Source organism: Pyxicephalus adspersus, chromosome 2 (assembly GCF_032062135.1).
Source record: "Pyxicephalus adspersus chromosome 2, UCB_Pads_2.0, whole genome shotgun sequence".
NCBI classification, from domain to species: domain Eukaryota; kingdom Metazoa; phylum Chordata; class Amphibia; order Anura; family Pyxicephalidae; genus Pyxicephalus; species Pyxicephalus adspersus.
The window spans coordinates 69971926-69984856 of record NC_092859.1 but is presented as its reverse complement, the minus strand read 5'-3'; the positions used below and the strand labels follow the sequence as shown (position 1 = coordinate 69984856).

The 12931-nt window shown below is 36.4% G+C and overlaps 1 protein-coding gene across 3 annotated transcripts in view; it reads left to right on the top strand.

The window, feature by feature from the left end:
• The window catches only part of SH3PXD2B (SH3 and PX domains 2B), a 75347-nt gene that overhangs the window by 58534 nt on the left and 3882 nt on the right, over positions 1 to 12931 (top strand). For 2 of the 3 annotated variants that reach the window (XM_072400951.1, XM_072400955.1), the window contains 7 exons: positions 1286 to 1311; positions 5741 to 5875; positions 6013 to 6117; positions 7915 to 8035; positions 9369 to 9568; positions 10058 to 10107; positions 12547 to 12672. In XM_072400951.1, the coding sequence (XP_072257052.1) occupies positions 1286 to 1311; positions 5741 to 5875; positions 6013 to 6117; positions 7915 to 8035; positions 9369 to 9568; positions 10058 to 10107; positions 12547 to 12672 (763 nt within the window). The remainder of the gene's footprint in view (positions 1 to 1285; positions 1312 to 5740; positions 5876 to 6012; positions 6118 to 7914; positions 8036 to 9368; positions 9569 to 10057; positions 10108 to 12546; positions 12673 to 12931) is intronic. The other variant, XM_072400952.1, reaches the window with a different exon arrangement.

Here is a 12931-nt window from a genome sequence, read left to right as displayed (position 1 = left end):
CAGTTTTTGTGAATGGATGTGATCATTAGTGAACAAGCACGCACAACATTTGTAAAAGATGTTGGCTGCTGCATAACTTTGTAGATGTAGTCAAATGGCTGCCTTTCATGTCTACATGGCAGTAATAAATGTCCCTAAATGTATTCCTTCCACCATGCCACCTGTTAGTGCTGAAGCTGCTGGCGCTGTTCAAGGTGACCCTCTCAACCCTCTTCTTTTCTGCCAAAGTGCTCCAAAGTGGATTTTTTTTTTTACAAATTTATTGGAAAAATTAAATTATATGTATAAATTCAGGTATACAATCTATAAATCCATAATCGCAGATACAACCATTTATAGATGTAAAATTTAACTTAATTTTGTCTTGCCATATTACAGCTGTAAATATACTTTCCTAACTAGGTTCAGATATTTATTAAATGTGGTTGCTAAATGTAGAAATACTACCAGAATATGATTAGTTCATGATGTGTGATGTTGGTGAATTGATAAAACAGTTTTTCTGCATCTGTATAGTAAGATGTGTTATTGCACTCATGGGTACTGTAGATATACAGTATTCTTAACAGCCTGATCTCCAGAACATTCTCTATTGACATCAGTTTATTTTACTCTTTGAAATCCAGTCACTTAACTTGGTAGTACCCCAAGTTTTTGGGGAACTTCACATGTGTGGTGTTCTACAGTAAAGTCATGTAGGCAATGAAGACCAGCTGCTATATTTAAATTTGTTCCAGTTAATGAGTGGATAAAAATGTGCAGAGTCTGTCATCATTCAGTGTATTTATGCTTTTGGTTTGAGCACTTTCACAAATTTTATATATCCAGGAAAATGCATTGAAATGGATAGACATTTGTGAAGCATAATAAATATAAGGCATTGGCTGCTATTCAGGATTTCCTACCGATGATCTATACAACTAGGAAAATATTTTTCCTGTGTCTACAGTGACACAGCTGCAAATCAAGGGAAACTAGTATGGTTGTTTGGAGGAGGAATGCTTTTTTTTGGCTTTGATAAACCTTGTCTGTAGAAACTATTGTATTTTGCTGCAAAGCAGCTTTACCTACACTTACCCTGCAGAAAATTTATAATACAATATAGACAGTTACCACATTTTTCTACTAAAATATAATAAAGCAGCTTTTCAAATGCTGCTTGTGGGAACTTTAGGACAAATTTTAGATAATCATAAGGTTTTGTAATATATGATCACTTATGGAACAGTTTAGTGTAATTTATGCTTTAGCTAGTGCTAATAACAGATTTTGTTTCTTTTTTCAGAGAGCCCATTGGAAGAAGGAAACTTGGTAAGTTCATGAAGATGAAAAGATCTTGACCTCCACCAAGATCTTGAACACCAAGATCTTGATCTTGGTTTTTGTCAGATTAGAGAGCAGTTTGGTCATAGCCTCAAACATCATAGTCATATTTTGAAGCAAATTAAATGTAGTTTACAGTCACATGTTTCTAAGTTGTTTTCAATGGTCTTTGAGTTGCTCATAAAGTTTCTTTAGACTCCTTCAAGATGTTGTTTCAATCACTTTGAGCTTCATAGGAAGTAACAGTAGCCTATTCACTATAAAGACCACAAGAACTCCTTTTTTAGTTTTGAGGTCCCATATTGAAAATGTGTATTGAACTACTGATCTAGATGAGTTTTTTTTTTCTTCTCCTAGATAAGCCCAGGGTGGCAGTTTGCATATGTCATCTGTAAGCTTGCAAGGATGTAACAATGAGAATTTCATCCCTCTTAACGTCATCATTACATTAAAATGCATCTTTGCTCTAATCAGCTTACACTGTTCCCAGACTGGGCCACAGTTTTTTCATGCCAGCTAGTACTAGCCATAATGCTGCTAGGTATTGTACAGACATCCTTTGCATCTATAGATTATATCTGCATGCCATTCAGTCTGTGAATCGATAGGCAGCCTTTTTTAATATTTATGGGGTGATGGGTACATGAGCAGTGCTGCACATCCTGAAGGGTAGGATTCACATGTTGAAATCTGGAAACTTTAATAGAATGGGCAATTGAAAACTGGGTAAGCTTTTATCTGCAGTTTTTTTAGGTATGTATTTGCATGTGGTGAGGGGTTGTCTGTATGTAATTTCTGTTACATGATATAATCATTGTTTGTTTTATTATCTTATCTTATTAACAAATTTATGTTTGTTGTTGTGTATTCACATTCACAGAGTCCAGTAAAAGTTATCTAATAATCATAGAGCTTGGCTATATATGGTAATTATTTTAATATGTGAAAGATGAAAGTCAGCAGTCCAACAATATAACTTTCAGTTTTGGATAGAATCACAGAGTACTAAGTGAGGGTGCTGTGATTTACACCTTCCTTTTGACCCATCCCACCAACTATGGTCTTTCTGCATTGCATAAAGAAGGTAGCACAATGATAAAATGTTTATAATAAAATTTCAAAGGTTGGTCTTTTTTTTTATTTCTTTGGCTTGATGATGAGGTATAAAAAGTATATGTTTGCATTAAATCCTTCTCAAACTGTAGCCGTTCCAGCCATAGAGAATACAGACACTCTCTACAGCCAGGTTTCTTAGGTATCTCAAATTTGAGACGCAGTTGACCGATTACTCTGCTTCCAGTACTCCTGGGAAGGGGGAGATAGTGCCACCTATATGATTTTTTTTTATTTTACATGCTTTTCTAAATGCTGTTGTACAACAGATGATTGGGAAGAACAAAGACTACGGCATAGAAGATCCACATTGCTCTCTTCCAGCCTCTGACTTGTGATTTATGCAGCTTGCAGATCTGAAGCTGGAAATCCATAAACAATCCTAGGTCACACTGCTATACTTTCCCTCTGTACCTGATCATGCTTATAGAAGAATGGGGGGGGGGGTGTACTTCTGCACAGAAAAGGCCGGGATGTTCATCATGCTGTGTTCCCTAAAGCTGAACAATAGGTTTTAAACAAAACTTACCTTGTAGTGGAGCTACCCTCTTTTATGCACTTTATACACTTTATGTGTGGGGGGGGATTAGGGGGTATCATAAGAAGCCGATATACCTTAAGTTTGCCCCCCCTCCCCTGGTGCGAATACAGGGCTAGTTGTCCTCTATTGAAGAGGGTGACATGCTTTCACTTGGATCAGCTTATGGAGTCTCAGTGATAGGTCATCAAGGGGAACAGCCAGGAATTTGTGGTCAGTATTGTAGTCCTATGATCATTAGAAAGCAGCTGTTTTGACGAAAAAACGAGTTTTTTACAATTTAAATCTTTGCTCTAGAAATGCTGAAACCTTTTCAATTGAATGCTAATTGCAGATCATATGTTTCCTTTGGAGGAAGACACAACTTTCCAGATGAACCTTCTATAAAGGCTTGGGGGTTTCCAGTATACTCATACCCTTTTGATGGCCTGTCGATAGATCTTGTTTATATCTGTTGTGTTTTTTTACTGAAACTACTTTGTACATTAGCATCGTAGTCATTTACTTTAAGCTATAGGCAGCACCAGGACTGCATGGGAGCCTTCTAGACCTTCTGGTGGTCCTTTAGTCCTGTTTGTGTCTATAAACAGGCATAGTGCATTTAGGTCATCTTTTTAGTTTCAGGCCATAGCTTTACGGAGCTGTTTTTACTTTAGTTTATCTTGCAGGACTTATTGTGTGTCTGTCACAAAAGCAAGCTCAGAGCTGTTTACTCGGTGTGCCAATTGCAACTGGCGGATGAAAAGAAATTGAAAGTGATCCAGTCACAATTGGGGTTTTGCAGGAATCTAAACATTCATTAATAATTTATTCTAGCTGTGTCAGTTTTCCCTCTGCATCTCCTGTCGAAAAACCTGTCCCTCTGTGCAGAATTTACATAGAAATCATATCACCCAGTATAATCACTATATAATATATATAGAGAGTGAAAGAAATGAAAAGAAAGACTGAATGAAGCTCAACAAATATGACCAAAGGTTAAAGTTTACATATGAAAAAGGAGAATTTCCTTCATACTAAAAATCATTAAAAAGATTTGTACCATTTAAAAAGGTGACTATTTGCAGAATATGATTTGAATTTTAAATCTTACAGTCTGACAAGTAAACTGTGGCTGCCATTCACCCTGAGCTGGGCAAGCTATTCTTAGTATGAAGATGTGCAAGTGGCATTCACCTAAGAAGGGTTTTTTTTGGCATCTGCAGAACTGGCAAACATGATAAATCTAGATTTAGATACACCTCTATTGCTGAGTTTGAACATTTCTTTTGGAGTTAGGAGTAATAGTTGAAATGACCCATAAGGTATGTTGACTGTTGCTCTGTGAAACGCCTCAACAAATTTTGGTAATATATGCATTATACAAGCTACATGGAAAATTCTGCATTTGCTATGATGATGATTAATTCAATAAGCATTGAAACTCGTGGCACCTAAACATTCAGGTGTTTCATTATTGGTAATGTACCCAGTTCAGTGAATAGAAAGCCAAATAAGAGCATTTTGCCTTTTCTACTTGCTATGTTATGGGCATTGTTTAATTTGATCTCAGGGTCTATTTTGTCACATTTCAGTCAACCAGATGTTGTCTGTGAGATAAAACAGTAGAATAATAATGTTGATTAATACTAATGTAATGACTCTGTTGGGTCATAGAACTTCTTGTTCTTTGCTGCCCTCTAGTTGTGTCTAATAATAACTACATAGATAAGAAAATTTATTGCTGTAACAGATTAGAGATAAATTATCTTTACACAGTATTTGTCTGCATCTTTTAACATTATTTTATTTCATCCAAAAGGAGAGAAATTACACACATTATATATAGTGAGGGATTTTCTCCAAGCACATTCCTTGCATAGACATAGTCCAGACTCCAATTCACATTTCAGGGCACTCTGCCCACTTTCATTCACTCTAAAACAAGAACATAAAATAGTCATCCAGTGTTTTTCCTCATGGGATCAGTGACGTTACAGTCCATCAGCCATTGATTCTCATGGCTCTTCTCTGACAAACTCGTTCAGAGTTGTTGGACCCAAACTGTTAGAGATCTTCTCTCAGCTCACAGGCTTTACACAGCCTTCCTTCTTGCAGGCCTCAACCAGCCTTTCTTCCTGAGGACCTGGCCTCAGGCTCCTGCTCCCTGAACCTCAAAGACATACTGTCTTTTATTATCATTAGCTAGATGCTTCACCTGGCAAAGGGATGGAGTGCTTGGCCCAAAAAAAGCTGGAAATCTGCAGTGCCATAGTTACCTACAATCTTATCCAGGCCCTTTATTTCCTCCCCCAGGGAAATTGCTATGATAATGATCTGTTCCCTGATTTCATATTGGTGCTTGTCTGATTTTTGTTTTTAAATACTTAAGAAAATATTTTATTAAAAATTCAGCTAGACTGCAAATAAAACCAAGCAGAGTTTTTACCATACCCAGTTTAAAGTAAAAACATGTTTGCTGTGTTAGGCTTTTAACGTGATATAAGTTCATATTTTCTTCACTGTTCCCACAACAACAAACTGAACTTTTAAGTCCTTGTTCCACAGCTGTGCATATTGGAGCAATTTAAAGGATAGGAAACTGTGTACAAAATGCACAGTGGTATATAAAATCATAATAAATTGTGTGGGTCAACATAGACCAGAATTGCCTACATATTATATCATAATGAAGATGTTTTTTTATGACCTTTTGATTTTGTGTTCTCACATTCACCCCCTAAAAAAGTGTTCAGTTCATGTAAATTTCTATGTTGTCTTGGACAGGTGCAGACTCTGCGTCAGCTGATCCATTGGTACTTGACCAGTATGTGGTGGTGGCGCCGTATGACAAACAAGAGAGCTCAGAAATCACCCTTCGAGTTGGACAAGTGGTGGATATCATTGAAAAAAATGAGTCTGGTAAAACATTTTAAATCAGCAGAAAAGTATTTCTTCGTAAAAAGTAGACCTGTTGTGAGCATTAAGTGGTTAGTGAATTCTTATTTGGTTGTATAAGCATTAACATGGAAATATGTGTTATTTTATATTGCTTATAGGCTGGTGGTTTGTTAGCACTTCAGATGAGCAGGGCTGGGTACCTGCAAGCTGCCTAGAGGCTCAAGATGGGGGACAAGATGACTTCACTATGCAGCCCGACGAAGGTAAGGTGGCTTCTTCATTGTTCCATTCTAGCTAACACAAACCTCCAAAAAAGAAGGTGAGCATGTAAATGTTAAATCCAGGAACGTATCCATCCCATGCTAATATTTCCTATCACTTAGCTGTTAAACACCAACCAGGAAATGTATGTCTTTCACTAAAATACTAAACAGTCTTTCCCATCACCATGCCATGTGTTACACATTTCATTAAGTGTCTTACTACTTCATGTACTGTTTGTGTATGGGTTATAAGGTTTGTTTTCTATATTGTGACTTACTGAATAGTAGATTTTCCCTGGGAAAGCCTAAAGTCAAAGTCTTTAAATTAAATTTATCATGTTATTTATCTTCATGTTATTCATCACTGACGGCCTTCTCCAAGTGGTCAATGGGCCCACAAGGCCCAGTCCCATAAGCCTTTACTGTATCCTTAATTTTTGTCATAGTAGCTTTGTGATGCTTTCTGTTTTTCAGTGAGGAAACATATTATTGCATATACTACATATGTTGTTCACATCTAAATGCGTGTTCGATTAACAACTGTACACATACTATCCCATAAAAAGTTTCCTCAAAAGGCCTGACCCTAACTGTCAGCTTTGGGAAGAAATTGGAATGCTGATTGAGTGCAGGTCTTCTCATCCCAACATCTGTCCCTAATCTTAAACCTTCTTTTTTGGGCGAAAGGGTACAACCACAAACAAGCAGTGAACTTATCGCCGCATATGAGGATATAGATTCTGTTTTACTTAATAGGTCTTTATTTCTCATACTTTTGTTCCAATCTTTTACAACCTACAAGCTGGGTTCTTACATTTATCCCATAGGAAAGAATTATTGGGGAAAAAATTACAGCTCCTCATTTCTTTTTTGTCCCTTCCTGCTTTCCAACATGCTCCCAGCCCCATGGAGATACTGGTCCTTGCCTAGGCACGTGGGCCGTCGACGGACTCTTGGGGATTTGTACACCAGTGGATGGGGTCCAGGTGCAGAGAGGCTTGTTTTATTGTCTGTGTTTACTGTCTGTATGTGATGTGCATGTGTGTCTGACCATTGGCGTCTGCATGTTCTGCACGCAATATTTCACTCTGCTAGCCAGTGAAATGTTTATCTGCATGCCCAAGGCATGAACCTTATAGTAAACTTTGTTCAGTGAGTTGTTTGAAATATGATTTATTTTGACACACCATTTGTTTATGGATTGTGGTTTTGAATTCATGTCAGGATAGTAGGTAGTGCAATAAAATGTAGCTGGTTCATCATTTTTAATTTTTTACAGCAGCTGGTTTTCAGTGTAACCTGTGTAATGTAATGGAACACATTTACCTTTACTATCGGGCATCTAGTTATACATTAAGCTCAGCATTACTTAGCTTGAAATCATATTCTCACAATTGTAAATAAAAATGTCAAACCACACAAAATAGAGCATGGGCATAGTGCCATATCTCCAAATGTATATTCATTCATTTTAAAAGACTACTTATTAGTCTGCTCCCTGGAAGCTTGACTTTATTGGTTGTTATGAGTTATTTTTTTGTGTTGTGTATTTGTTCTACAAATAAAATGATGATATTTATAAATAACTTTATTGGGCTACAGTGGCAAAAATCTCCCATGAATGGTGGTAACATTTTTAAAATGCCAAATCTGCCAGTTATTAGTTTGTTTAGTTCCAATTAGACTGAACAGTATTGCACTATATATGGAATCATGTATGTATAAAAGTATATAAATTATTCTAACACAAGTCGATTTTTAAGCAATTTGTAACATTACATCTTTCACTGGTGATAGCAGAAGAGAAATACAGTGTGATCTACCCATACATTGCAAGAGATCAAGATGAAATCACGCTAGATAAAGGAGTCATTGTTGAAGTCATCCAGAAGAATTTAGAGGGCTGGTGGAAAATCAGGTAATATTTACAACAGAATGGAAGTTTACACCATTATAAAATATGAATAGGTTTCCTCAGGCCCTGTCACTCTGGCAATTTGGTAGCAGCAATAATCACTACTCCAGTTTGCCAATACCAATTGCCAATTTGTTGCTAGGTATGTTATTGGTAAAGTGGAGACTCTGTCACCAAGAAACCATTTTATCTTTTTTTTTTTTTTTACAGGTAAAACATATGCTAAATCAGGATGTTAGTGTCTGCTGCTTCAAATTGCTCACTTTTAATAATTTGTAGTTAAATCATAGCAGTAAATGCAGAGCGATTGTTGCTGGTGTTCTTGCAGCTGACATAAAATGCTACTCGGACTTGTGGAACTAAGCTGTAGACCTTGTAAAAATGAAAGTTAGAAAATTCCATATCTCCTTTGTAAAAAAATTATGAATATCCTTTACAAAAATTACCAGTGTGAAATAATGCTTGGGGTATTAAACTATGTTACTGTGCCATTTTGATAATATGTGGAAGGTATTTTAAAGATAAATGGAACAACCTCAATTCCACTGAGCCCTATGTACATAATACCATAACACAAATGTCTCTGTAGGCCCCCTTAGCTTGAGAATGGTTATATGGTTCCATTCTTCTCTTTTTGCAAATCAATCCTATTGGTTCTGATAGAAAAATTACATTCATATTGGAACTGTGTTGAAGTGTTCTAATCTGCCGCCTTAAAAAAATGGTCAGATGAGGTGAAGCTGTTAGATAAAAAAAAAAATCTCAAATAATAAAGTAAAAAAGATATTTTTATCTCTTTACTGTATCACATACCTGCAGTTTCTCTAAGAGTCCTAAACATTCTACACTACCAGGAATTTTAGATGCTTGTGCCTCCCAAAGCGCACAATGTTCTTTTCTTTCTTTTGACCCACTACACCATTACAGGATGAAGCATGTTTGGTTTTGCTTACTTTTGCCTTTTACAGAAAGCCTATACTAGGCATGTATGATTCAAGGTTTGCATAAAAAATGAGACTTTAATAAACACATGGGCCTGATTTATTAAAGCTCTCCAAGGCTGGAGAGGAAACACTTTCATCAGTAAAGCTGGGTGATCCTCTAAAGCCTCAGAACTTTAATAAATCAGCCCCATTTAATGTAATGAAAATTTTGACCAACATTTATTAGAAAAGGTCATTCTTTTTTTCAGTAGAGCAGGAGCATCCGATTCCCAATCCCCAATCGATCTCATTTTAGGGAAACAATAAGTGCCTGGCTCTACAGACACTCAAGGTATTAGTTAAGAACTTGCAGTTTCTGTGACTCAGAAAATACCATTATTTCTCATTTCCAGGTACAAAGGTGTAGAGGGCTGGGCACCAGCTTCCTACCTGAAGAAAATTAGCGGTGACCTATTGGCTCAAAAACTGGCTTCAGGATCAAGTGCAAATTCAAGCGCTCTAGACCTGGATGGGCTCTCCAGACAACAAAACTATACAAGTCGTGATAAGGATGTTCCGGGACGCCAGGCCCATGTCACAGATTTTAAAAGAAGTGAGAAAGGAAATAAGGAATTTGTATTCACTCATACAAACCTACCATCTGTAATTACTTTCTCTGTTTTGGAAGAATTTAGGTGTTGCTTCATGTAGGATTTCTATGGGCCTATCAAATGTGACAAAAATTAATGACACCTATTCAGAACATTTTCTTACAAGCTGAAATCTAATATTTGTTGTTTACAGTGCTGCTGATTTGCTTGGAACACAGTGTAGGGAAGATCCTCATATAAAACTCTGATTGGATTGACTTGGAGCTGTCTTTTTTCTAGACTGGCTAGCCGGGAATATGACACCTCCCAGCAGAGATATTCATTTATGATGTCAGTGGGGCTAAATTATATCATGAAAACTAAAAAAATGTTGTTGCAAAGCTTTAATTGCAAATTTATGGAGGGCAGGATTTGGGTAAACAAGGGAAGCTAAAGCTTTCGTTAAGTGAGTGTGCAGTATGTCATTGTAAATAATTGCCCTCTTCCTTCAGAATCTCCAACAATGAGACAGAGGCCCCCCCCTCGCCGGGATCTTACTATTGTAAGTACCTTCCTGTACATCACTTAGACATATTTTTTTCAGTAGCTATGGTATGGATCTGTGGGCTTCTAAAGCCTATGTGACCTATGTGTATCTATAAAAGATATATCTGGAATTTGTAAAGACTATTTTTTTTTTTTTTTATAGTTTATGATTTGCTGTTGTGCAAACATACATTGTGCAATGTACAAACATACATTTGAATTAATGAAAAGTTGTGTGTATAAATATATATATATATATATATATATATGACATAAGAACCAACCAACAACAACTGACTAAGATTCTTGGGCAGATTCTTGGGCATACCTACTGTATCCTGCTTCTCTGCCTCCACATTCCTGGTATTCTTTCCAGCCATTCCTGGCTTACTGACCTGTTGGACCTCTGTAACATTGGGGGTTGGTTTAGAAAAGCAATTTCATTTTACAAAGTAGTTTTTCACTTGACCTCCTGGGCGATTAATTTCTGTCCGGATTTATATGTCTAAAAGTGGTACATTGTTTTTCATGAACATTTATTTTACAGTATAATATAATAGTATGAATACTAGTAGTATATTAAAGTTTGAAACACAAAATCATGTCAAAATAATAAATTAAATTATGTGAGAGGACGGGCATCCCGAAGAAGGACGCCGGCGGATCGTGTAAGGCTCTATTTACTATGGATTTAGTGACTCGGGGTTACCGCTTTCAGCTTCTTTTTTTTACCCGGAGTCACACTCAGGGTTAGTGCTGGGGAGCTTAACTTAATAAATTCATGAAGCTGCCGAGTAATTTAGTTCCGAGAGCACAAAATCCATATTTTTTTCTGTTTAATTTGTATATGACGTTTTACTTAACCTTCTTAGCGGTTTTCCCAAGTGTGTGTTAAAAAAACATGCTAAAAGCGGTAATCTAAAAACAAACAAAAAAAAAAAAATCACTTACCTGGTCCCGGCATCTTGCCCGTCGGATCCCATCCATCGCGTCCTCTTCTTTCGATCTTCAGTCAGAGAGTGCGCTGACGTTCCCAGGGGGGTTCCCAGGGACGTTGGTGCGTGCGGGAGTTGCGGCGGGAAATTCACATTTTTTTGTTTTGGATTCAATATAAAATAACTTTAGAACTCAAATAAATTGAATCCAATACAAAGTAATTAACACATTTTTACCACATTTGTGTGTTTTTTTGATTAAAGTTTAATATTAAATTTATTAAATATTAGACAAATTTAGGTAAATTATGCCTAAGAATTATAGGTCTACAATGTAAAATAAATTTCCATGCAAAATAATGTACCGCTTTTTGCATAAAATTACCAACATAATTAGACCGCCAGGGGGGTTATTGTATGAGGTAAAGCCAAGTTAAAAATTCACTTTGCTTTATACTTTTTTCCTTTAGCAAATAAACTGCCCAGCCTTGCACTCTAAGAAGGAGCAAAAGAACACAACCACTGTGGTTGATTTACTAAAGAAGATTAGGTTGTTCACTTTGCAATGTAAATTTCATCACACTTTTTCCCCCTTACCAAATCACTTGTAGGGGGAAAAATACATTTGCATTTGCAAAGCTTCCCCTGATTCACTAAGCTAAGTGAATTATTGCTTTCTACATCCTAATCTTTAGAAAATCAACCCCAGAAAAGCAGATGTAATGCCTGAAAATGTAATAAAAAATGTATCTGTTCCTATTCAGAAACATCAAACATTAACACAATGTTTGTGATGTTCTCAATAACCTAGGCCATAACTTGTAGTAATTAGTCATGCCATTTTTATTAGACATTTCACTGCTCATTTGAATGGCTTCCTCGATGGGTTTACATCCATTTTTAGTCAGAGTGGTAAATTGTCACACCATTGTGACATGGCAGATGTTGATTGTCCAGGAACATGATACATTAGAATACAACCATTATCCAGTCATCATGGTAACTTTATGTATAGGGCAAGTGTTGTTTAATTTAGATGTCTGATGGTGTGAATTATCAAACTACCCATTATTATTATTATTATTATTATTATTATTATTATTAGTAGTAGTAGTAGTAGTAATAATAATAAAAATAATAATAATAAACAGTGTTTATATAGCACCAACATATTATGCAACCCTGTACATTATATAGGGAAAGATGTTAAAATTGTTTTACCTTAGTGACGAGTGGTGACCGTTTGTAACTTTTTCTGGACAACAGGCACCTCCACTACTACCACTGATTTTTCATAAAATGCTCTGGTATGCCTGTAACTCAAGGTGTTCTGTAAAAAAAAATATTTCTCCCACCCCTTACCACGTTATGCATCTTGCTGTATGAGTGAGGTTGTGCATTAGCATTATGGACTGAAAGTAGGTTGCTTGAGGTGATCAGGGATCAAAATTCTGACCAATCAGCATTACCATTCCTATTGACTGGAATTATGTGTAGATATTTTTGTCATGTTTCCTCAGCCCCGTGGACTGAATCTCCCCAAACCTCCTACTCCACCACATGTTGAAGAAGAGTATTACACTATTGCAGATTTCCAGACAACCATACCTGATGGCATCAGCTTCCAGGCTGGACTTAAAGTTGAAGTGAGTGTCTACCTTTAAATATTGCTAAATGATATTTTTGGCGGATATTTACTCCTGCATTGAGAACCAAACAGTTGCTAGGGAAACTGTTATTTATTGACAAGAGGTTATGCTCTTTAATTACAGCCAATTATCTTTTAACTTGTGTAGATCTGTCTTTTCACACTTTCCAATCTAATTGGGACAATAGTTATTCACAGCAGAGGTTTCCATCCAACAAATGGGGCTGCCATTGCCATATATCAATGATTTCAGATTT